This window comes from Acanthisitta chloris, unplaced genomic scaffold (assembly GCF_000695815.1).
Source record: "Acanthisitta chloris isolate BGI_N310 unplaced genomic scaffold, ASM69581v1 scaffold1304, whole genome shotgun sequence".
Classification (NCBI taxonomy): Eukaryota; Metazoa; Chordata; class Aves; order Passeriformes; family Acanthisittidae; genus Acanthisitta; species Acanthisitta chloris.
In genome coordinates, this window is record NW_008670764.1 from 1 (window position 1) to 27,188 (window position 27,188).

General features: G+C 38.3%; 1 protein-coding gene across 1 annotated transcript; it reads right to left on the reverse strand.

The window, feature by feature from the left end:
- Positions 1-9,958: 9,958 nt before the first annotated feature.
- Positions 9,959-11,194, reverse strand: B3GALT1 (UDP-Gal:betaGlcNAc beta 1,3-galactosyltransferase, polypeptide 1). The gene has a single exon (XM_009073776.1). The coding sequence runs from the start codon at positions 11,192-11,194 to the stop codon at positions 10,214-10,216; it is 981 nt and encodes a 326-aa protein (XP_009072024.1). The 3' UTR covers positions 9,959-10,213.
- Positions 11,195-27,188: the final 15,994 nt, after the last annotated feature.

Sequence of the window (27,188 nt, forward strand, 5' to 3'; positions counted from 1 at the left end):
ACCCCAGCAGCAGCCAAGAACCACGCATGCTCTTTGCTCTCCTCATGAGTTGCCACCCATCCTTACAGTACATGTTAAGGAACATCAAAATGTTTCTCATTTCATTTCTCTATTTCATATTTTTTTCTGTATGTTGCCAGACAGTGCATGCATGCAAGTACAACTTTCCAGGTACAATTTTTTCTGGTTTTAATTCAAGAAGTTTGCATTACATTAAGCATTTTTTTTCCTTGAACAATGTGCAACTTTACAGAAATTGTGAGGCATAAAAAATAATAAAACATTAGGTGCTTTTCAAATTGAAGGGTGTGGAAAAGAGAATTAAATGATTGATGATCAGAGCTGGAAAGGGAAAATATGGACAAGTGGTAGTATGAACACTGACAATTCATATGATTTTTAGTTTACTTACTGGTGTCTCTGTCCCAGCATTCAAATGAAATGTAATGTACTCCTTTGAAGTGGTATTTCTCTTGAGTTTTGCAGAAGATAAAAGTGCAAGCTTGTTTTCAATGACATTTTCAGCACAGCAATTTCAAAACCATGAAAAGAATTTTAAAGCATTTAATCTAAAATGTCCAGGAAGTAGATGATTTGTCATAAATGAGGTAACTGTCTGCTAAGGGTTCGCTCTTAGATCCTAGAAATCCTAAGATGTAACATTTTGGGTCACCATGATTTATTCTCCAAGGTAAAATGTGCTCTTCCCCAGTGTAAGCTTTGTGCCAAAGTGTAACAAAAGAGCCTGCAAGGTTTTTGCCTGGTTATGCTAGAAAGCTTTCTTAGTATTGCCACCAGAGCTGGATAACCATTCTTGCCCTACAGATTTTGTTTGGCTATCTAACATGGGTGTACTCTTTTACGGTGCTTAGTAGGTGAGATATTTTTCATTATTATTGTTCAGCATTATTGTTGAGTTAGTAGATTTTGGATATTTTAGGACATTCTTGGAGTTCAAGACAAGAAACAACATCCGGAGCTTAAACCTCAAACTGACTAGAGTAGATGTCTAGGTATTTCATAAGCTGTTACATGTTCTTGTGGATCTTCTTCTACATGTCTCATGTTTTAGTAAATGACTTTGCCCTAAACAAGGACAACAGTAATCATCCTACATTAGTTACCTCAATTGCACACATAACTAGTGATGGGTTTTGAGGAAAGTAAGGTTAACCTGTTTACATTTACTTAGTCTGATCATTCTTCTAGGCATGTGGCTGCATATGTTGCCTCCAACATTCACCTAACCCTGAGATACAATTAAACAGCAATATCTGTCATGTTAGGCACATTTCTTTTTTGATCGTGTTTACGTATTGATAAAACGAATAGTCAATAAGTATTTTGCCAAATGCTGGCCTGCAAGGCTCAGTTTGTTTTCTGTAGATACTACATATTCAAAGTCCCTTTTAAAGGAATCTGTGGACCATTGTGTAATTTATTGTACCAATTAACACAAGCCAATACTTTTACAAGTAATTAAATCAGTTTTAAAATGTTGCACAACTCGCCCATCTGTTTGAAGTAACAGTATAATTGCAGTATAATACAAATTAAAATGTATACTTCCATAACCTCTACTTCTAAGTATATGACAGCACTTGCACTGTGTGCATGTATGTTCCCCTATTAAAAAATGTAATTTTAATTACAGGCTATATATATTCTTTATTCTAGCCCATTAGTTTTATCCCCATGTGTAGAAATGCTGAATCCAAGTAACAAGACAGTAAATAACACTGCCTTTTAATGACCAATTAAAGCAGCCTATGATCAACCTTGGCATCAGCTGAGTTACTAATTCAAAGTACAGATATGCTGTAATTGGTTAGAATAAAATGGTGCTTGGGAAGTACTGTTAACCTCATCTGTACAGTATATCACTCTCCAGGGACAGCAATACTTCATTTCATAAACCATCCTGCAAGCAAAGCTTCATAAAACTCCAAGCTAAATAAGTGATTCCAAAGTGATGGCAAACATAATACAAAGCCTCAGTGCACCTTGATGACTTTATTCTGAATGATCTGGAACAATTTGTGGCCTTTATGTTGGGAAATGGTGTTCTATATAAAACTCATTAACTACATACTTTTAAAAATAGCATCTACCATGTCTACTAGCTACTGTAGCCCTGGAGACTTACTGTCTGTTCCAGGTGCTAGCAGAAGTTCATTTTCTGCTTTAAATGCAATAATATAGGATAAGCCAGACTGTCTGGTGAAACTAATCCAATAACACAGTTGTTGATACCTCAAAGATAGGGACAGAGAAAAGTATTGCCATACTCAGCCTTCATGCAAATACTCTTGTAACAGATTCAGTGCCAGATGTCTGGCTATTAGGAAGATATGAGGAAGGTAGAGGCAAGGCAGGGAGCAGAGGCAGATAAAAAGGTTGAAACATTGGAATTATGGAATAAAGTATACTTGATTGAATGGAAGTTAAAATGAAATATGGAAAAAATGCTGATTTGAGTTCTGATGCACTATTCAAGGTTACATGAGGAAAGGTAAAAGGAATAAAGAAAAAACCTTAGTAAGTGTGTGATAGTGAGATGTGTTAGACTGTTCAATGATCTCTGCAGTCAGAGGTAAGATAAAAGATGATGGATTTACTTTTTTTCCATATACCTAAAAGTAGACCAGGCAGTATCAAAGAAAAGGTTCTCAAAGGAACTACTTCAAGAACTACTTGTTCACTGAAAGTCGCTGAATTCACTTTGCCATGTGTTGGACAGTGTAGAACTGTAAACCCTTCAGGTAGGGACAATCTCTTCATAAAACCCTTTGTTCTTATTTTTGTAGCTGGTTTGAATGGATACACTAGATGGGAGGACGCTGAGCTGTGTAAAAGCGCATAAGGAAAGGGATGGAGACAACAGAGAAATGTACCAGATTGAAGTAGATTAAAAGTACAGAAGAACAAAGTAAGGTTAAAGAGATTTTTGTAAATTAAGCAGAAAGCTGGAATGGGAAAAGAGAGGGAATAGAAAGATATACAGTGAAGTCAGGATGCCCATACCATCTTATGGTAATGGCTTTAAGTTGGGACTGGCAAACCATGTGCAACTGTTTTGTAAGAAACTAATGGAGAGAAGTAAACATTCTCACCAGGAGAAGAAAGAATAATAGGAAAGCAGGCAAGTGACAGCTGTCCAGGGCATGTTGGCGGAAGGAGGAGATACAGGGAAGAGGAATGTGTCAAGGGCTAAGCCACAGCTGAAGGACCTGCTGATGCCTGGAGTCTACTGAGACAGGAGGCTGTCGGCATGTGAGCGTGGAGGGAGAGCTCTTTGGGTGCTGGAACCATGCTAAATGAAGAGCTGACAGCACACGGGGAAAAGGGAGCAGGTTTAATATTGCTTTAAGGTAAGACACTAGAACCAGAAGGGATCCACACCATAAGCTTTGAGTGTAGTGACTGGTCAGAGGAATGGAGGAGAAGAAACTGCAGGGACACGAGTAAGTCCTGATGCCAACTTGGAAAGTTCAAAGTTGCAGTATCAAGGGGGAAGAAAATGATCTTAATTTAGGTTGTGTGATTCTTCCAGATGAATGAAGTTCAAGAAAAGCATCATTATACCACAATTTTTTTTCTCCAATGCAATGATAGCCAAAATAAAATCTGTGTAGGAAATTAAAACAAATTGCAAGAAGCAGGCATAGCCCTGTGGGGCTCTTGCTCTCGCTAGTGACATATATTTGTTAGTACTGCCAAACATACTTTTTGTGGCAGAATGTAACATGTTTGTGAACTGGCAGAGAGCCAGGTAATCGATAACTCAGTGCAGACCATCTCCTCTCAGGAGTTTGTGCTATATGTTTGCTTTCATTGCACAGGTTAGAAACCTGTCGGTCTCATGTTCTACTTTATCTTCATAAGGAGCAGGCTGAAGGAAAAATTGGAGAGATTGCTACTTCCTTTGTCTTCCTGCTTGTGTTTGATAAGAGGTGATGTTTCTGGTGAGCAAAGTACTGCGTGGGAACTGCCTGTTCTTCCCCAGAAACCTTGATGATATCCCAGTTGATTTCACTGTGAATAAGACCTGAGTTGCAGAGAGAATGAAATGTGCAGAGAATGAAATTCAGTCCTTTCAAAACAGACATAAATCCTATTGAAACTTATGGGGCTTGTGACATGACTTAAATCCGATTTGCCTTGCACAGCTCAATCCAAATGCATTCTTCAGTACAACATATGCAGTGTTTTACTGCATCATTCTTAAATATGTATGAGGATATGATCTGATGGATAATTGTTGAAACTTCTTGCAATAGAAGATGCTTTCTGAGGAGGGATTTTAATGAAGTTGAATAAACAATAAAAAAAACCCTTATGTTTAAAAAATAATGTTTTATCCCCTTCTGCTGTCGCTGCACTTTGGCACCACTTTTCTTTTAAAGTGTTCCTATAAATATCTCATGCTAAGCAAGAATCAATGCATCATCTGAGCATGATGCACTTGGAGCCCAATGACCAGACAGTGGTTGTGGCTTATCTCACTTATGTGGCTGCTGTCTTTATTACCAGAAGAGGGTGGATTTCATGTTAAATAGTTCTGTGCTCTGGGCCAGCTAGCACTTCCATCAAGATACTGTATGGTCCTTAAGGAAAAATGGATATAGAGACTGGAATTATTCTTGATAGTTTTCATTTAGCTGCAGATATGGTAGGTGTTACCCAGCACACCTCAAGTTTGGGATATTTGCTTCCCCCAAATAAAAGTTGCCTGCATTATAAAATCACTGCACATAATTCTGCCCAGTTTGATATGTAATGCTGCCTTTGCAGAATAAATGCTCAAGGATAAATCTTGCATGACGAATAAATCGCCTCTTGCTCTGCTTTATCTCTTTCAGGTGAGGCAGAGTTATAATATAGTCAGGTAACATGCAGACCTAGCAGAAAAATGGATCTTTTTTCCTGTGTTAGGCATGTCATCAGAGAGGATACTTGAGACAACTCTATTACAGGTGCAGTTGAATCAATAAGGTGTATTCTTTTTTTCCCCCAGATGACTCTTCTTCTTCCATTTCATAAATTCATATTTTTAATAAGCAAAAAGTAAGCAGATGTTATTCAACACAATGCTTCATGTCATATGGGTCTTTTTTTTTGGCACACTGATGCTTGAATAGGCCAACTTCAGCAGTTTTAAGGTGGTTTTTTTACTTACTTTTTCACTTAAGGCAGTGCAAATTTCTTTGGAAATCTATGACAATCAATTAAGTAAATGAGAAAATAGAATGCTTGTAATTAAGATAATCAAGCTGCATGAAATCTACCCTACTAGTGCTAGTATCTGTATATCTCCAAGCTGTATATTAATTAAACACCATGTAAGTGTTGCAATTAGACTCAGTCTGCCTTGGTGAAATGAGAGAAAGATGAAAATGATTGGAGGAGTTTTACTGTATGTGGAACTCTTAGTTGGTTTAAAGCATCTCATTATGGTCCATAAGGTTGCTGCAATGCTGCAGACACTCCTGGGATGCCTGAGGACTCTCTTGCAGTCTTCAGCTGCTTCTGAAACAGGTGACCCAAAGAAAATACACTTCGATTTGCAAAAGCTAAATTTCTTCTCAGATGGGTGTTATTTTCCCCTCGATTTCATGAATGAGTTTTGGATACTAACCTCTGAAGCCAGTAGTCAAGAGGTTAGATATTTTGTTCTACAAAGGAAGTTACAAAGGGAAGAATGGAAAGAGAGGAATTTTTCTGCCTAGCTCTTACAATGAAAGGGGCTTTGTCCTACTTTTGTGGGTTTTTTTTTGTTTCGTGCTTTTATTTTGATGTGAGGACCCCAAAGTTGCCCAGACCTTCCTACTAGGCAAAACAGCATCTTAACATATTAATGTTGGAAGACAAATGCTCCACGAGACTAACTGGATAATCTGGGTGTATTCAGATTGATCCTTCATCTATTTCCTGGTGCTTTTGTGGAGGCTTGGGGAAGCAAAAGACTGTCAGGATCAACATGTGTTGGAGCCCTTCCCTCTGTATGTGTACCCTCCAGGTGGTCACACAGCAACTTCAAAGTGAGTTTATTGTGAGTTTATGAGGTGTGGGTTTTAGGGCATTTGTGCTTTCCCTTTTTGTTCTGTGTGTAGCTTTTGATGGCTGTAAACACCCATGTTAAGACAGCATAGAGGTAGCAAAAGAACCATGTTGTAGAGCCAAGGGAATCAAACAGCTTTGTCACCTTAGAACAGCCAAAATTCAGTTTCATTGCCTGGGGATGACAAAGCAGCTGAATCGGACAAAGCAGGGGCTGAACTCATCAGCTACCTTGCCAGATATTGCCATATCTGCTTAAATCTTGCATCTTGGACTTCAAATAAAGTAATACACCTGATCCATGTCAAAGTCAGCTTGATGAAGTTCTTGCACAAATAATGAATAAAAGTATTATTTTGGTTTGTTTATTTTTTCAATTATTTTAAAAATCTGCTTTTACAGCACAGTGTTCTTTCTTATGACAAACAAGCCTATTCACTGATGCTGTGTTTTCAGATTACACCATTTACATTTCTAGAAAGAAGCAAAGAAGAAAACTTAGAGGACGCCTTCAATTTTTCACTTGATTTTGTTCTCTTTTTTTATTATTTGACATTGATACAAAAAAATAGTATCTTGATTAGCAGCTTTGCTGGCAATCCCACAAAACTGTAAATAATACATTAATCTAAAAGAATGCACTCCTACAGACACTATAGATAAAACAATATATACAATTTAGACAAATAAATACATAAGTACAGCCAGTCATATATAATGATACACCTAAAGTTCAGTTACTGTTGACAAGCTTTTCTAGTTAATTACACTCTTCATTTACAAATTGCCATTGCCATCTACATTATGAAGAAAAAAGAATCCAAATAAAGAATCAAAATTGATACTTAACATTATTATGATTAGGAAATATGGAAAATGAACCTTGAGAACCTTCTGTTTAAATTCTCTCATGATTTTAGCAAAAAAAAAGAAATATTTTTGTGGAAATGAGGAGGCACTTCCCCCCCTCCCTCCACAGCTGCTTCACTCAATGTGCTTTGTTCATGTCCATTTTGGAATCAAAATGTGATTATAGTCACACTTTTGAAGTGATTAGAAGCTAGCCTGTTTAACCAAGTTGTCATTTGTCCCATGCCCAGTGAAACAAAGCGACCTATTAGTAATGTAAATATTTCTTTGAATAAAAGAAGTCTATGGCAAACAGTTGTTTATTAACATTATCCCTTGTGGCACAAATACTACTGAGTGAAAGCGACAATAAGCTGTCCCTATGAGCAGACGTATTGCTCCCTTTCTATGTCGAGGTTGCAACACTGAAATTTCTGAGAAAAGAGAAAATCATAAATCTAAGTGAAACAGACTAGTGAAGTCTAATATCAGAAAATTAATAGAAGTAGAAAATTAGGCTTTCATTGTGTTGTTTTAAATTCACTTGACAGCAAAAGAAAAGTATATTGTACATTCAAAAGTTAGGGCACACATGCTTAAGGCTCTTGAAACACTGGACAAATATAATGCCTCACTCAGCTCCATGCATAACAGAATGCTACATAGCAAGCAGACTTACACATATATACAGCTAAGTACAGAAGAAAATGCCTTGGAAATATGTACATTGGTTTCAAGATGAACATCTACATTTCTGTCAAAGATCTATCTATTTATAAATGGCAGGAAATAAATTTTTTTTCAGATACTGTTTTCGAGGTGTACCTTGCAATCATTAATGCAGTCTACTTGTACTAGGAGGAATTCAAGGCTACCATGCTACTTGAGCCCTGAGGTATCTGGATTGGGAGCCCTGCTGTCCTCTTGGTTACTAACCAAAGGCCACAGAAGCATCAGCACAAGTAAGGCAACCAAATCCATTTGGCTGTGGTTTCAGAAACCCCAAATTACTGCACAGTGCAGAGGGATAGCAGAAGTGATTGCAGCCTGTGGGTTCAAATTATTACAAAGTGTGTTCCTGGCAGGATGGCACCTATGCTGTCTGAGAGCTGGGGATGAATTCCATCCTCATTTCCATTTGTAAACAAGCATATTTTGGGGCTTGGGTAAGGAAAACTGGACTTCACCCAACTAGTGTGTTATATATTCACCTATGCAACTAGCTGTACCTTGTTTTGCTGGAGTTCTGAGTTTGACAGGAAGCAAGAGCAACTTTAACAAGGACTAGATCAACTAGAGAAGGATAAATCCTAATTAAGAATTCAGTATTTTTATACAAAATTACTGGGTTTTTTGGGCTTTTTTTTTGTTTGTTTTTATTTATGAAGAGTATACAAGCTCCTGTTGATTAAGAGTAACTCCTAAGCTGTCTGTTGTTTAGCTTCACCATTAGATCAGAAATAGATTTGTTTGAGACAGCTCCTGCTAGTGGCTTGAAGGCCAGGCACACTTTACCTTGCTTACAAATAGTTTCTTTCAAAATGATAGTGCTGTAGCTGTGAATAAGACTAACAATTTTCCACGAAACTGGAAACCTTTTAGGTTAGCATCTTTTAGGTTAGCATCTTCATTCCTCTGTTACTGTTGTAAAGTGCTGTGTACACCTACGGCAAAATCAGGCCAGAGTTTTCCTCTAAATTCTTATTCAGTAAATTTCTGACAACTTTATAGACATCCTGAATAATGTACAGATTTAACAGTTTTGCATATGTAGCACACAATGCCAACTGAAACGAACGAGACTTTCGGGTGTGCTGTGGATGGTGTGAACAATCTACAACTAATAATAAATTTGGTGAGTTTTGTATCTGTGTAACTCATGTGCGAGCAATGTCGTATTTTACCTCTTTGTTATAAGGTGGTGCTGAATAGAGATGGCTTGAATTTAGCATAGAGTTTTCATGACATTTCATTAACATTCATATTCTAGGCGCATATAAGCACATTATGAAACCGGAATAAAATCTTGTATATTTGATTTCTGTTGCATACTCAGGGGATCTCTTGAGAGGGAACTCAGTGAGTGTTGGCTCTCTGATGAGTAACCTGAGAGCTTTAACAGGTTTTTTAAAAAGGCTAGAATTTGGGTGGGTTTTTTTAAACATGTTCTTGAAGTCCCTCTATTTTGCTGTGAAATTTGTACATAACTGTTATGTACTCTGCTGTCCAATCATCAGAAAATTGATTGCATTCTTGTATTGGACTAGATTTTTTTCTACACCATTAAAAATGTGATAGAATATTGTTCCTCTATGTACTGTAGCAAAAAGTAGAGCTTACCCTTAAAAAGCTGCTTTTGTATTACTTTTTTTAGGCATAGTGCACTGAGTGACATTGAAGAAATATGCTGCTTATTGACACTTTCAGCATTCAATATAATTATATATTACTATGTAAGGCATTTAATGGAGAATCCATTGATACTAATGAGAAATATTGCCTTGCTTTGAATTAAAAGTTAAGATATTCATGCTTTTCTCACGAATTTTTAAGATAGTTTTTCATACATCTCCCTTATTTCACCTACAGGTCCTATTGAATTTTAAAATTGTGTTACATCTTTTATGGGCTACTTTAGGAAGTGAAAAGAAATGGGATATCTTCTGAAATAATTTAAAGAAATGCCATTTGGTGAATGAAAATATATTTCATTTTGTGGGTTTGTTGCTAAGGCCAATGAGACTTTGATGTTCTTACCTGCCTAAATTCTGCTATTACACCCTCAGTAAGCTATTTGGGAATTGCACACCTTGTACTACAAAATACATGTCGATGTAGGCATATAAATTCAGTGCAAATACATACTGCTTAACTTATTAACAAAGCTCTAAATAGAGATGGTTGTAGGGTGTCAAAAGAGAATAAAAGTATGTTTGTAATTATTCATTTCTTAGGGCCTTAGTCTTATCTCAGAGGCTGGGGTGTGAACTGTTAAGCAGCTTGTAGTACTTTATTACTGTCCTTTCACACACAGATGCAAGAGCTGATATGTGTGATAGATGATAATATACAAAATCTGAGATTTGACTCTATATCCTTGTGGTTGGTGTAATGTCCTTACAAAAAAGAGCCTGAAGTTTGTAAACCAGTAGTCAAAGTGAGAATGAAAAATCAGTCATTAAAAATCCTCTCACAGTTAATATCCCACAGTTTAACCTGTAAATCAACAGATCACTTTGTCAAAAAATAACCAGACTAAAGCAAAATTTTGTTTTAAAAAAAGGTATTTACATCTGTAAAAATCTTAACATCTAAGATGTTTCTTGCTGGACATGTCATTCCAAATTCTGTGCATTTCTTCTGGTGTTATCTGGTGCACTGTGATCACCCTGCGGTACCTGCACAAGCTGTATGCCATTTTCCAGTGATTGAAGCCACTGTTTTGGAAGGGGTGAATGCCCAACTTCCGAAGGCAGAGTCCAACGTACACATCTTCAAGATGAAGAAGTCTGGTGTGAAGGGAGGTTTTGTAAATCAGTTCTGCTACATCAGCTGAAAAAATGTAGCCAGTGCCTGAACAGAAGGGTGGGTAATTGCTGTCGGGATACAAATCTCTTGGCATGTACCACTTACTGCGAACATCCCTTATTGGTCCTCCATTTATAACATAACCAGTGAAGTACCTTCTCCTTGGCTTGGTGTTAGGTTTGAGCAGCTTATAAATAAGATTGTCCATATTTACAAAAATATCACTGTCTGTCTTCATAACATACTTTGCTTTTGAACAAAATGTTGCTACCCACCTCATCCCCATCAATGTTTTCAGAGTGAGGTTATGGTAAGAGTCGATAAAATCCTCCACAATAATGTCATGAAAAATTTGGCTTTCTTGCTCCACCATTTGATTTAGCACAGGATCTGCATTTTTCCCAAGAAGAAATAGTGTGGCAATTTTAATTCCTTTAAAGTTGTTTTCGTCTCCCCACGTTTCTCGAATGGCTTGCCTTGCATCAAACTCTTTGTGAGTTGTGCTGATAAGAATGACCAAGAAAGGGACACTCTTTTCACATTTGTTGGGTTCATTGATAAGAAAGTCAAAGGAATGTGGATTTATAGGTCGAGTTCTTATGTTGCCAAAGGAAACGTTTTTTCTGGCAATGGATATGCTACTGAGCTGTCTGTGGCCAGTGTAGGAAGAAGTAGGACGAGTTATACTTAAGTACCAAAGAGCGCTTGCCCAACAAACTACTGTCAAAATGTATAAGCATGAGACCTTTGAAGCCATTGTTCCACTAGCTCTTCTATTCCATGTGGTGAATAAATAGCCTTTGTACCACGAGCACACCTATGTCCTGGAGAGGCAGCATATTACTAATGAAACTTGAAAGTTCGATATAGAAAAGGAACACTGTGATCATTCATGGATCTCAAATAGGAGCTATTAACCCTGATGATACTCAGCTTTTCTTCTTTTACTAGCAGCGGCTTCCATTTCTTGGAATTTTCTGTTATTTCTGAAAAATATGAAGAAAAATTTTCCATTGCGAGATCATAAAAGCCTAGGGCAATAAAAATGAGCTTATATATGGGTGGCCATTAATAAGCTAAGTGTCTTAATGCGTTTCTCAAATACTCCTTTATTTTCTCATAAGGTACCACTATGCAAGATAGTGTACTAGAATAAATCAGTGCAACTGAAGTAATTCTTTTATGATTGGTAATTTTTCATAGATGATTTTATAGATTTTATATTAAATCATTAAGCATGCATAACGTTGGCTATTTAGATGATTTTTAAAGGTATATGAAAATAATTTTCTGGTTTCTAACATTTTCTTGCTTCCTAGCATCTTTGCTGGACAATCTTTCAAAATGAGCTGTGGAACATTTGAAAATTATATAAGAATGGAAAATCATGCACTTTATCTTAGGATCAATAGCATCTGTGGGAGCTATGCATATGAATACTTACAAATCCAATTCAGTCTAAATGTTGTTAATGTTTGTCCTGCTAACAAGAGCACGCTTCGGTAGAAATAAGACAGAACAGGACTGATTGGTAATGGGATAGGAGAGAGAGAGACACACACACACACACATATGCTGTCTTACCCATGTAAAGATCTGCGCTTGAGTAGACTCCATAAAAGTCTATAAATAAATCAACACAGTTCAGTTATTCTTGTTGGCTTCCTTCTCCTCGCCCCCCAAACCTGTGTTTTCATGAACAAACATCATTTGTGTTCCACGTACGATAAATCATGACTGCAGCCTAGTAACCGTGTCACTTTGCTGCCCGGCGTGCAGAGCACTTGCCTGCCTGGCCCAGGTTGCTGCACTGGCAGCCCTACCCTGCTCCTGCTCCAGTCCTGCCTCCAGCACTGAGTAGCTTTGGGGCTTCTCTGGAGCCAGGAAATGTGCCAGCCCTGAAGCTTTCTTTGCTCTTAGCAGGTTTGCTGGGAACCCGTTCTGTTTGTCATAATTTTGTGGAAATGAGACAAGCTGCCTCAAGCTGCCAGATCAGCTTGGACTCCTGCAAGGCACACCAGTAGCTGGAGAGTGCCTGGGGGCTCCACCTTCCTGGGTTTTACCACTGTGTTACTTCAGAGCTAAAGGATATTAGAAGCATGCAACAGAGGAGCTTTATGCAAGAGTCTTTGAAATAGATAACATTTGCTTTGCATAGAACAAAACGTATATGGATTCAGATATGTGCTTTCTGATTTCACACTGCTTTGACACGTTGCAGACAGATCTCCACTCTAGACAGGTCATCAGAGTGAAAGGACTGTTACCCTGTGTCACTATTTCACACTGAGATTTAAGAACAGCCGGAAAACCAATCTGAACACTTGCTAAATCTGTACTGACTGTAATCTCTTTATAAATTCTTATAGCTAGCACTGTCCTGCTAGTCTTCATTACATGCACTTTTAGTTATTTAATGACCAGAACCTGCATACTGCTCTCCCCTTCCACAAAATAGGATAATGTGACTTTTTTGCCTGTTTCAGAGCTTCATCAGTTTCAATTGACTTTGCACTATAACTAGGGCAATTTAATGAGATAGAGGTTGACTGTGATCTACTTCATTACTTGTCACAGGACTTGGAGTTTGTGATCTATTTTCCCACAAAGCAGTATCAGCAAACATTTAGGAGCAGTGTATTTAAGGGAGGCCTTTAAGTGCTTCATAGGGCTGCAGAACACAGTGGTCTTGGCATGGCAGACACCTGTACATTCTACAGTTGTGTTAAACATTTACATAAATACTACTGCCATGTCTGGAGAGGGGATCTATCCTCCTGTTAGAACAAACCACTGAGACACAGTTCTGAGAAAGGCAAAGCACATCCCTGTTCGGGTAGGTTGGTTTTGCTTCTGGCTTCGTTGTGGAGCTCTGCTAACTGCCCCCACTGGAAATGCCAGCGAGGAGATCAACTAAGCGTGAAATGCCATAAGGTAATGAAGACATAAGAGTGTAAAGTCTAGAAAACTGTGTTAATAAAGAAATGCAGGAGTCATAGATTGGAGATGTAGAGTGAGAGCTATGCAGGTTAGTATATTTACTGGGCTCCAGCATTAAGGTCGCACAAATAAGCATAGTATTCTGTGTATGATGTATTATTTTAGGAAACTATGCATCACATTAGCTAAATGTGCATGTTCTTCTACATCTTTTCTTTCATAAAGGCAGGTGAAATAGTTATCATGAACACTGTGCAGATATCTGAGGGAAAGGAAAATTCTAACCAATGCTTCTTACGAACTGCAAAATTACATAAAATAGCTTTTCACACCAGCAATGTCATAGCTGTGATATCCAGTCTTGTGTACTCTGAAAGGATTAGAAGCAACAAAAGCCTTCTTTCATTTTGAAGAAAGATTCCAAGCTACTGTAGGGATTTTTTTCGCAGTTATGAAATCTATAGGTAACTGTCCAGGATGAATGTTTGGCTCCTGGACTGCTGAATCTTGAAACAGGTTTATCTTTTTCTGTAATGTATTTGGTTTGAGTATTTTTTGTTTGTTCATTCTACCTTTTTTTTTAAAAAAGTAAGAGTTTAGATGGTGTGCTTTGGTTTAGTTTTACCACATCATCCCTGTTGTAATTTTTGAGCAAAATGCAGGTGAAGTGGTTAAGAGTGAGCTGGCTGTAGTTTTCCTGATGAGTGAAATTTAAGTTTAATTATTTTTTTGGAAGATAGGGCAAAGCAAAAAGAGAGCTCCCTGCTTCCCTGTTCTTTCTGCTATACCTGCTCTGTTGTGAGAGGAAGATGTGAAAGTCAAAGTTCATATTCCTGCTTTACTTGAGTTCTTTGCTATATATGGGGAAGAAATTTGAAAGAAAATAGCATAATCAAAATTGGCAAATAGTGTAAATACAATACCAAATTAGCTGAGGATTTTGGTGCGTAATTTAGGTGAGATTATTGTTGTCTCCAAGACTGATCTCTCTCCCTCTTTGTAGTATCACAGAGGGGGTTGGATAAGTAGCTATGCCATGTGTAATTTTTTGGCCATATGGCAAATATGCCTACAAATTATTTCTGGTAATATTGTTCCTGCATGGTAATAACAAAAATACTTAGCTTGCACAAGAAAGAAAACACATAGCTTGATTAGGCAGGGAAATGTGAACTAAGCAGTGAAATACTTAGTTCATGACGATTTAGCAGTCAAGAATTTCAGAGGTTGCCAAATTCTATTATTAAAGATGATGCTAATTAATCAAGGCTCAATTAAACAAGCTCCTAACCCAGACTTATCTTCGACACAGGAATAATTCTAGGAATCTTGCAAAATTATTCACTTTATCAAATCCTTGACAGCAAACCTTTTTGTTGTCGTGTGTTGTGACTGAAAACTAACATTTGCGGTCATACAGTATGTGGGACTTGTGTATCAAATACACGAATTACTAAGAATGAAAACGGAGTGTAAAATTAATGCACTCAAATTATAGTGTGTTAAAAAATTTGTGTTAATTATTCATTTGGAAAAGATGAGGAATAATGTACATGAACTAAGATCATTGTGATCTGAATGACAACTGAATGCGCTTCAATGCCTGCATGTTACAGTGGTTCCTTTAGAAGTTTGACAAGAAGTTCCTCAGAATATTTTTAACTTAGCCAATAGTCCATATTTCAAAAGCTGCCTTAAAGTGTGTAGTGAACTCATGAATATATTGGGTTTCTAGTCTTGATACTGGATTCAGTATATCATTACTATGAGGATGACTTTCTTCGCCCCAATTTTGACATGATCTTCTTGAATTTGGTGTTGAAATCTGAAGACTCTTTAACAGGAGGATATGGGTTGCCACAAGGAGAGGGAATACTTTTATCAGCTTTGGATTTTGTCAGTTGGAATAGGGTATGTCACATCTGGGGGCAAAGGAAGGTGTCATCTCCTTTCCTTTCTTCTCTAGGGTGAAAGAAAGGTTTTTAGCAGTGAGGTAGCAACGTTAGGCTCTTGGATCCTTTTAAAAAAATGTTTTAATTCAATCTGTCCCTTTCCCATCCTGGTTGTCATACTGTAAGTAATCAAATGCTCAAACTTTGCTAGGGTAGATGACTGCAAAAAGCAATTGTTTATCATCATGTTTCCTTATTGTGACATGAATTTGTGCACTTAATTGCTCTACTCACAGCTCATGCTGTGCAAGCCAGAGAAGCCACCCAGTTGGAGCACAAAAAGCTGTACTGTGTAACTTCAAGTAATTGTTCTGATGAGGAGTTTTGAGTGTTTGCAGCAAACCTTTCTTGAGCTGACTGCACATGAAGAATAAACCTCCAGATAATGAGCACATTTTAGAATCTTTCTAACTGTTCACAGGCAATTTTCAGGCAGGCATCAAATGAGTTCAGCAAATGTTACTCGTCAACTGCAATATTTTGCCAATATTTTAGATGGCTGCTGTCTCTGCTGAGCAGCTGTTGATCTTTTTCTTTCAAGAAAGCACATTCTGTGTAAGTGCACCTGCATTAATGCATCTAGATCACAGTGGATGCACATGATAGAAAGCACAGCTCTTGAAGCCTGGCTTACAGTCGCGGTTGATATCCATACTGTGTCACTATCTACTGCTGAGGCAGGTGCTGAGTGAGGCAGTTAGGATGCTGAACCCTGGGGATGATCCTGGGTGAGAAGCTGAGGGAGATAACAGCCACTTATCCTGACACCCACGAGTCTGTTAGGCAGAGCACAACTGAGTCAAATTAACACCCATGTACCTAGGGCAAAATGTACCTATTCCTTTCTCTGGAAAACAGAGGGAATGCAGCTGCTAAATTATTTACTAAATGTAGCAAACGCTTCTCCTTTTCCCTGAAGAGACCTTTCTGTAAGTTTTCTATGATCATGGCTTTCATCTGTATATAGATCAAGACACTGAAATGTCTTTGCCACTTATGAAGTCCTTAAATTGCCTAACATAAAATCTGTGATTATTACTGAATCTTGTTGAGAAGATAATTATCCTGAACATTAAGAACACATCTACAAAGAATTCTGGGGATGCTGTTATGTTCTTGGCTGTATGTTTTCATAGTAATTTCTTCAGGAAATTATGGACAGATGGCATAGGTGATTTAACAGGAGATTTCAGGCTCCTCTCTGGCAACTTCATTTGAGTTCTTAAATATTCTAAATGCCTTTGCTATGCCTGCATGTAATGGACCTGAAACCAAATCAGTGCTGCAAAGGAAGACCTTCCTGTCTAGAACATTGTGGAAAGAGACTGTGCTAGATGTAGGAGCCACAGCCTTAAGACAAAGGGAGGAAAATACAAGCATTCATTTCAGGTCTGTGGTTTTTAGAAAAAGAAATTCTTCTATTTAGGGGGTTCTGAGCTGTCTTGTGTTAAAAGAGGCTGGCTTCCCTTTCCTCCCTTCAAAGACAATGAGGACAAAACTTTTCTGAAAAATCAGGCTATATTTTAAGATATGGCATTTGTACACAGAGAATCATTCCTCGTTCATGGAAACACTGAGGAGAAGCTTTACCCAAGCAGCAACAGAATGTGAAAGCAAGTATTTGCACGAGTGATTCCTTCATACTAACAGTAATATTTTGTTGAATGCTGATTTGCTGATTGTTTTTGCTGTATTTCATCACTGAATTGAATAATTGATCCCTGGAAATAAATTTGGTATTTATAAGTTATTGTTCAATATTTACTACCCAATCCTACTGTGAATGAAAGATAAGAATGGACTATCCATTACGGAATTTTATGAAAAACTTCTAAGTCTTCTATAGGGAAGATGAAAGTTTTAGAATATCTGGCAAATGTGCCCATGCTACCAAACCTTCCCTTAGAGAGCTACTACAGAGTCTATTAAGAGTTAAAAGTTAACTCTACACTAAAGCAAATCTGCCTGAGTGACTTTTCTGTATCTCCCACTTTTTATTTTTTCAAAGGATGTATCTCTATAAAACCAGGATTTTCAGTTATTTTTCAAGAAGTGTTGAGACAGCCCACATAAAACAATTAAACTGCATTTTCATTGCTTTTTTCCCCCTCATGCTTAAGGACAAATGACGCACCTATTTTTTTTCCTCAATAAAATAATTTGCAAGTTAAAAAGAAAACAGTTTCCACCATGACTAAGCTCTGAAGTGCAGTTTTCAATTGCAAATGATGAAATATTTGAAAGAAATATTTAGGAATATTTTGATTGACACAAATGTGAGATTTACCATAATGAGGGGAGCAGGATAATTTACTGGTTAGAAAATATGAGCTTAGCATGAAAGACCATTCCTTGGCTGGCAATGTATGGAGGTGGGACCTCAGTGTTGGTTTGAGCAGCCTTTCTCTCTGGCTTGGTTTGTGCATCAGGAGCTTTGTAGCTAAAAATAACCCTCCAGGTTTTGTGGCTAAGGAAGTCTGCTTGATATGAGCAGAGACTTGGGAGCTGCTAGGTTGGCCACACACAGAGCACTCCTCAAGTAGTTGGGCAATAGCAGTTGGCCTCAGTATGGCGGGGGAGTAGTTGCCTTCTTTCATGGGGCCTAGGAGCCCAGAATGCACCAGATATGGAGCTTCTGCAGCTGCATTTTTTTTTCTGGTAGGTCCAATTCTGAACAAAGCTGGCCTTGGAGAACCTCCTGTGCTGGTGGTGGACAAAGCAGTAAATGATCAAGATTCAACCTTGTCCAACTGGACACTATGCCTGTATGGGTTTGGGTATTTCATAAAAGCAAAACATTGAGAGTTGGTTTGCTAACCAGAAAAATAGCATGATTTTGTAAAATCTGGTATTCACAGAAATAAATTTTTATCCCCTTTGGCACATCTCAACATTACATTTTCAGTAGCCCTCTTACTGTTTTGGTAATTTTTAAAAAATAAGTCTGTCACAAACATATGATCACCTAGTTAAGAGTGGCATCACACAGCTGACTCCATGTGGAAGGAGATGAAAGGACAGACAGACCCCGAGGACTCTCTATACAATGGACAAGTTTCTAAAGTTTTAGCAAACCAGCCATGCTTGGTGAGATATTAATCTAGAATGGTTATTAGCTAGATTTTACTCAACTGGAAATAATACTACAGCTTGGGACATGTCAATCAGCAGTTCTGTCTTGCTGTATTGCTGATTTACAAGCGATTTACCTGGAGCCAGTGCATACTGCTGTTAATAGGAGTTTTACTGCTGGCTTTAGTGGAGGGCATTTTAAGCATTTTTCCTTTGCACTAACTAAAAAGGGAGAGAAAAGAAATTAAAAACATAAAAGGAAAGAGCAGAGTATTTCTAAACAGAAGTCTTTTTCTTTTCCTTTTTCTTTTAAATTTGTTCATGAGATGTGAAGGGGCAGTTCTGTGCGTTTTTCCCCACGAATGCTTTCCAGAAACAAATTTGATAAACACTTTGTGACTTCGTGTTGTGATAGGTCATTTGTGATTACATAAATCATGTCATGATAGGTCATTTGTGATTACATCAATCATGTCCTGTTTCAGCAGTAATGTGTAATTGCATCTCAGTATGGTTATAAACTGATGCAAATAACATATCTCACTTTGCGTTACCATAGCCACAGCTGTTATTTTTTTCAGCTATTGTGCTGTGCTCTACTGCGAAATCTCACAGCAAGGTTCCTTAGCTCATGTCACCACAAAATTGGTCACAATATTTTGCACCTAATGAAAGCTTAGGACAAAAGAAAGAGAGGCTTTGAGTCCCTAAAAAGTTTCTAGAGTAAACCCTTTAGAGCTGTTTTAACAGAATCTTTATTACTCATGAAACAATTTTATATAATTTATTACCAGAGTCCATAGGTTAAATCACTCCCAAGTAATACTGCTGTTCTTTTCTTAATGTTCTTAAATTTCACTATTGTTTCCTTTGTATTCACAGTGATGCCTGTGAAACTATGGTCTGCATTTGACACAGACGACAGTGGCCTTGATTATATAAATGCTTACCCTAGTAGCACCACTATTCTCAGCATATCTTTGTCAAAAAAGGGGTAACAGTTATGTGAAGACTGGAACACCTGAAATCGATGTCTGTTGGTTATAACTCAGGATCAGAGAATATCTTGAGTTGGAATGGACCCAAAAGGATCATTGAGTCCAACTCTTGGTTCTGCTCAGGGCATCCCCAAGAATCACTCCCAGTGCCTGAGAGCATTATTCAAATGCATCTTGAGCTCTGTCAGGCTTGGTGCTGTGACCACTTTCCTAGGGAGCTGTTCCAATGTCTAACCACCCTCTGGGTGAAGAACCTTTTTCTAATATCCAGCTTAAACCTCCCCTGACACAACTTCAGGCCATTCCCTTGAGTCCTGTCATTGGTTACCAGAGAGAAGAGAACGGTGCCTGCCCCTCCACTTCCCCTTGCAAGAAAGTTGTATACCACAATGAGGTCTCCCTCATAACTCATCAAACTGGATAATGAATCTACTTCCCATAATTCATATGTTAACAGGAGCACTGAAAGAAAAATACAGTTAAATTCTTTGCATTTGCTGGGAAAAGTTCCAAAATAGTTTTGAACATATCCATTAAGGTGTAATTCATGATGTTTGGCGAACTTTGCTTTTGACCTCAACAAAACTAGGAGTGCTTCAGGCTGGAAACAGATATGTATAAATACAGTGTTATAAACTCAGAGCACAGTTCTTATTGACAGGCAGTTACTGGAAGGATTCTGCAATATCTCAAGCATATCTGTATGATAATTATATTTACTGTAATTGTTATATATCCTTACATGTGAATGCTGGAAAGAGATTTTTTGAAAAGGCTAAATAATAGCTAGAATTAGCATTATTTTCTCATGTCTTCCACAGCAATGCAGCTAGAAAATTTTGTAAACAGTGAATTTAGGTGATCCTATAATAGCAGTTCCAAATTTTAATGCTTAAGAAAGAAGATAGATGTTCAAGGAAATTGTTGGATACTGTGACACGGTGTCTATGTGGGCTTTTTTCTTTCCTGTGACAATGTGTCTATGTGGGCTTTTTTCTTTCTTTTCCCTGGAAATATCCCCCATGTTGAGGAGGTCCCAGAACCTTGACCTGTTCATGCAGAAACAGGTTGCACTACAGGTTTTTTATCATGAATATATGGCCCTTAGTTTGGCCAGATGACTTATTCTCAGATATGTGAAAGACATTTCCTAGACATAAACTTTTTTTTTTTTTTTGGTAACCGTTTAGTCATTACTGAGATTCCCCAGTTTTGGGAGCTTTCCTGAGCATGGTTTTCTGATAGCATTGCCTTAAATTTGGCAGAGACAAATAGCTGCAGCTCTAATACAGGCAGGTGGTGGCTGCCTGCAGCTGACTGCGCCCCCTCCCCTGCAGCTGGTAGGAATTCCTGGGGGGCTCCCTCCCACACCTCTCCAGCTGCCACACTGAGTGCCTGCAGTGCTGGTTGGGCTTCCCAAGCAAGTTACCTTGCAGAGAAGGGATAGTCCTGGTGGAAAAGTGAGATTTGCCTGCTCTTAGAACTGAAAAGAGCTGGAACGATATTTTAGACTTGGACATTCACCTTAAAATACATGGTACTTTTCTGTGAAAGAGGTGGTGTGGCCACCAGCCAGTGTACATGCTGACATGCCCACTGACCTCAGCACAGCTCAGGGCTGGCACTTCTGGCTGTTAGCTGTATATAATTGCCTTACAACAAAGACTGGAAACATGTTTCTTTTCACTTTGTCACAACTAAATGATAGATGAGATTTTGCTCCGACTTAAATGAAAACCTACTTTTATTTAGGATTGAAAAAGAAAAATTTCAGCTGCAGAAGAGGGCATTTTTTTCACAGAGCTAGTAACATTTGAGAGCAAGCTAGCATCAGACTCTTTCAGCTAGCACATATGGAGAATTTCACAGACATGACCCCAGACTATTTGTCAGTGTTTAGCTTTCTGCAGCTTGTGGTTGAAAGGACTATTGCACAACGTTACACTTACACATTCACTCAACACAAGAGGCCATGTCTCTTGTGGCAAGATTTAAAAATGGGCTCATAATAACTGGAGGTTTTTTGATGAATCAAATAAAGGAGTGCATGCTATAGTAAATTGGTAAATATATACCCTCGTGAATCCACAGGAGTAAAATCGTCCTTGTTTTTCTATGATATTTCAGAAGGGCAGCAAATTGTGTCCTCAGCTGTTTGAAAAACACTGTTTGGGATCATAAATGGGTTGCTGCCTCCTTAGCTAAACTGTAAACCTGTTCTGCATTATCTGGGCCACCCTCTTTCCCAAACAAAAGTTTCTTTATTTTTCCACTTCATTTCCTCTACAGAAATTGTGAACATTGTCTATTAATCTCAGTGAAGAAACCTGGGTGTCTCTGGAGAAAGCAACCTGTTAACAGCTTGTTCATTTCTGCTCAGATCAGAGTTTAATTTGAGCCCTATGAGAGTTGTTAAAGGCACAAAAAGAGGAAGTTTTCTTGCAAACTTATTGAGGCACATTTTTTGAGAATTTCTCTGTTAATAACTCTTATCTCCCAGCTGGGCAGAATACGCCTGATAATCTCAGGTATCCAATAAAGCTGCAGGAAGAACTGTAGTCTGGTAAAAGAATAGATCTGAATTCCTGTTTCAACTCACTTTTATGACTTATGTCATTAGACGTCCTTCATGTGTACTTTCAAAGTTTTCACTAGGGAGCACAAATTTCAAGTCCTGAAGATCTGTGTGAGTAGTCAGGAATACTAAGTCTGATTTCTTACATCTTTTGTCTGTGACCATTCCTAACTAAGTATTTGCAGTGACTGCTAACTAGGAAAAGAGCTAAGCAAACTTCTTCCTAATGTGCATGCATGTGTGTTTGTCAGTCTTTCACTAAACATAACAAGGGCCATTTCTATGGGCTCATTATGCTGCTGGCACATTTTGTTTTCTCTTTTTCCTATTGCGACTATGGAAGCATAAACATTGCAATTGCGACTTCTCAGAATAATTGGAAACTCTCCACTTGGCTTCTCCACCTGTAATTGCATCGTCTCTAGTGGGCTGATGTAGGTATAAGTGTAGACTCATTGTCCATTTTGAAGAATTTCTCAAAGCAAAGCCAAAGAACTGTTATGTAAAGGATAGCCTCAAGTATATTCAGAGTTGAAAAGCAGGGAAAACAGTCTTCCCTCTCCTCTTCGACTCTTACTCTGCTGTGGCACAGGTAAAGCATGTGATTACAGTGCTGCTCCGGAGAAGATTATGCAGCAACTTGTACACAGTGCTGCTCAGTGCTTTCTGTTGCTCTGTTTTGGTGCATTGCACCGTTAGCATCACTGACGTTAAGGGTGGCTGGCTGCTGCCTTGATTCTGATCCAGCTTAACAGAGAAAATACTTTTTATCACCCACTAGTCTTTGGGATGTCTTGGCTCCTGCTTGGATAGGAATTGTAATGCATTACTGATACGTATCAACTTTGTGAAGCAGTGAACAGTAAATATGTTCTGCCGTTGTGTCCAAGGGGAATCATATCATACCTTAGTTATCCTTGAGTTCAAGGCCAAGCCTTAAGGAAAAAGAGAATACATGAACATATAGTGTAAAAATATAGATTGCTTCTCTTCCCTCTACATCTGTGGACTTTCAAGAGCTTAATAAACACAAAGTCCCTGAGCAGCTGTATACCCCAAGGAGGCAGATAATACAGTAATAAAATCTACCAAGCAAGTTGAGGGTCCGAATCTTGATACATACTTCAGAGTTGCTAGAATTAGAGTGGTTTCACAGAGAGACATTCTTCTGGGAGACGTTTTCTTATAGAAGCAGCATAAGATCCAACTCCTGTTTTGAACAGTTTACAGACATCGGGGATGTTTAGTCTTTGAGCAGAATCAGAAGAGGTTGCTATATAAATAATGTGAACTCAGACCTTCTCAGGAAGAAGGGGTTTGGCTCATAGGGTGGCTGGAAGCAACAGGGATTCTCCTGAGCATGTTTTAAGTCAGTGTAGGTCTCCCTTAACATCCTAACTCCTCCTATCACTTTCAGTGGTCTCCTTTCAGCATTATTTTAATCTGAGAGATCTCTTGAACAAAAAAAAGATTTTAAAGCAGTCTGCAATCTTTGGTACCATTTATTTCCCAACTATTCTGATATCAAAAGCAGCATGAAGAAAAAACCGAAATGCTGTAAAGCAGCTGTCAGGCCAACACTGCTTTGCTGTGTGACCAAATGCTTGATGTGGGAGTCTGTTACATGTCACAGCCAGTGTCTCCGCTGGCACTATCTGTCTAGCAAGGAAGAAGGTGTGCTCTGACCCATTTTCCTTATATGGAAAAAACAGGAAACATGAAGGTTGATACAAACATCAGTAATGCTTTGTCCTGCTGCTTGGGAGAAAATGATTGATTTCCAGGCACTCTTAGAAAAGCAGGGCTGGAGAGGCAGAGGATGTCTGGCTAAACCCTGCTGGGTACACAAAGGAGGACAGGCAATCCTGCCTGGGGTTTGCAGAGTGAAGCCTCCCATCTAAATGCAAAAAATTTCAAATTATTCTATATAAACCTTTCTTGCTATTGACGCAATGAAGAGTAAAGCAAGCAAAGGGATGTAAATAATTTCTTGATCATTTCTTTCGGCTATGTGGTTACAACATAACTATAAGTAGTCCCAGCACTTTTAATGAGAAATTCAGTGGTTTATTGTTTTCTTATTATTTCTCTTTTTCTTTGAAAAAATTAATTTCCCTGTCTGTATAGCTCAGAGTGCATGTACTTTGTGAAGGTGCTGCCATCTGCCATTTAGCTTCCTTTCTAAGTTGCGATCTTAGACAAATATTTCAGGGAAAAGGAAGCCAAGTGGTTGAGTTTATTTTCCCTTTGTGTGAACAACAATGGGAATAATTCCTGAGTCAGGCAGCAAGGCTGCCTGAAATGAGAACTGCAAATCACCTATTCAGTGAGTCATTAATTCATCCTGTGAAACACACACACACACTGGGTAAAAGAACTCTGTTTCAATTCCTCCTCCTGTCCACTGGCTGGGTCAATTAAACTCCATATAGCAAGTTTTTGAGGTTATGTATTTTTTAAAACCTTTTCAAACCCTTCTTCCAGATCTTTTTCCCTCCCTCTCAGCCCCTTGCTACACACCTCTTGCAGAAGACAGGAGCAGTGGAGGGTGCTGCTGGGCACATGGCAGGGCCAAGGCTGTCTGTCCTCAGATCACCTCAGACTGCCACGAGGCAGCCCCTTCCTTGCCTCCAACCAGGGCATAGCCCTCCCAGCAGTCAGGAAACCCTCAGCAGATGAGGGGATTAATGGTCCCTGCCTGCAGACACTGGGAGAGAGAGGAGGAGAAAGGGAGCCACCTTGACCTTCCTCAACTGTTTGGCCTTGCCTTTGGAGATGAGTGCTTCAAGAGCTGAGAAGAATACTACATGAGGTCAAGATAGAAAGCATTTCTTTGCATCTGCATCTGGGAAATTAGAGCCATGGTGTGCGTCTGTGTGTATGTAAGCCAGCACTGCTACAAATATATCCATGAGTTTGTTAATACTGTATGATTATTTTTAGCCAGATCAGTTCCCCAGTGAGATTTCTCTCACGGTCATATGAAAGCCTGGATCAGTACAGTAAAGGGGCATCACTGGCCTTAAGCAAGAGGATGAGGCAAAACAGGGCAGACCTGTTTTCATGACCACAGTCCTGCTTTACATGATTATCAGAGAGCTGAGGGCTCCCCTTCTTCCTCCAGGGACTGTAGCAGTAGCCCCAAGGTTTCCTTATACAAGAATAAGACTAAGCAAACATCTTTCTTCCTTCCTCTTGTATCAATTGCAAACAAGTAATAAACCAAATAGCCTTTGCCTATAAAATATTTAGGTTTAAATTTCAGTGATTACTGGAATGTTTTGGAAATCAATTGAAGCACTTCTTGAGAAGTGGAAAAAATCCCAAAACTAACTCTCCCATTTTTAATTTTTGTAATTTCTTTTCACAATACCTTGTGATCCTATGTATCTTTTGACTCTTCTGAGTTCACTTTGAACTTACACTGGAAACTTAATTGGATTTTAATAGGAAACATGTTTGTGCATATAGCAGCTTTAAAGGGCATGGAGAATATAGCATTTGAGAATGTGCTGCTATTTGGAAGATTGATGTGATTTTCTGATTTCAACATAAAATGAAAACATAGTGAGAGGCTATCACAAGCCAGATTCTTCTTAGAAGCCAAAGACAGCTCTTGGCTCAGGTAGGCTATTCTCCCACAAATGTATTTGCCAAAAGAGTGTGTGTGTCAGGGCTTTTTTGCTGTTGTTTTTTTCGGGGGTTTTTTTGTGTTTTTTTTTTTTCTCCAGATGGTGTAATAAGGGATAGACTGCTTGTTACTTGCCAAGGGTTGTATAATATTGTGGCAAAATGCAATCCCAAGATGCAGTTTTGAAGACAGCCTATCAATCACCTGCTCATCAGGTTCCTATGTTTCTTGCATGTAGGGTCAAACCTTTGTCATCTGGCCAAGCCTATTAACAAGTATCATCCAAGTGTTTTGAGAGCAATGAAATTTGCTATGTTTTCTCTCCAAATGTTGGTTAATGTCCACTGCTAGGGTGGTAAGAGCCAATATGCAGCTGATCCTTTTTAAAACTCGGTACGTCAAACCTAAGTCACTGAATCCCTCAGGTCATCTAAAAATAATAATGCTTTGGGGTTTGCCTGTGATTTTTCTCTATATTACATCTGAAGTAAAAGAAAGAAGTATTTGGTCTCACTAATTACTTGCTTCCACAGTTGTGGTTTGAAACACATTGGGTTTGGGATTTCCCAGGAATCTTTTTAAAAATAATTTCTCGCATATAAATTAAGTTACAATAATAAATAGAGAAAAATTTGAGATAGAATAGTTTTCCAACTAAATAGTGTTTATCACCAGATAAATAGTGTTTATCACCACTCAAATATCACCAGATATTTGAGTCTTCCTCCTGTTGGCACGTCTTCAAAATAAACCTAATATTAATTGCACCTTCACTGGGTAACACAATGGCAGAATGATCCACCTTCTGGCTCTCAGGTGTTGAGATTAAGCACATCCAGGTAAAAGATTATCCCCTAAGAACAGGGCGTACACATAATTTAGTCACTGTACTCAAGAAGGTTTCCAATACAGAGAGGTTTAGAGACAAAGACAATTGAGGGAAGTCAATTAGCTTCATCATCTTTCAGATTTAACTTCAGTGTTTCTCATAAACACTTCTTGTTCTGTGGACTATGTTCATTCAATCTTGCAGCAGACCAAGATAGCCAAAATGGTGGTGACTTAAAATTAGTGCACTGACATTTATGATAATAAAAGCAATTTTAATATAGCCATACACTGCCTTTTTAATAAACTGCTACAAATAGTCTCTGCCATGTAGCAGGAGAGGACAGGGTATTTGGTGTTGCATATTATTTTTTCAGACTTCAGAGTGACAGCCCATATGACAAACACATGTAAGAAAACTGCTTTACCATAAATTATAAACATAGGAAAAATCCTTCAAAAAACAAGATCAGTTTCTAAAAGTGATTTGACGAGCTAAATAAGAGTAGGCTTGCTAATTTAGGCTGCTTAGAAGGAACATAGATGAGATTTTCAGCATCTTGGTGATATGAAAACAGACAAAATATACAATCATTCTTCAGGTGCCCTATGCACTGTATTTGGACCACCAAAAGGATTTTCTCCCTCGAGCAATACCAGATTATTATCCTGGCTGGAAGGAACTAACCTGTAAATTATATCTATATCCAACACATATGGAAGAAAAGCTATCAGACTATATTGTACATGAAAAA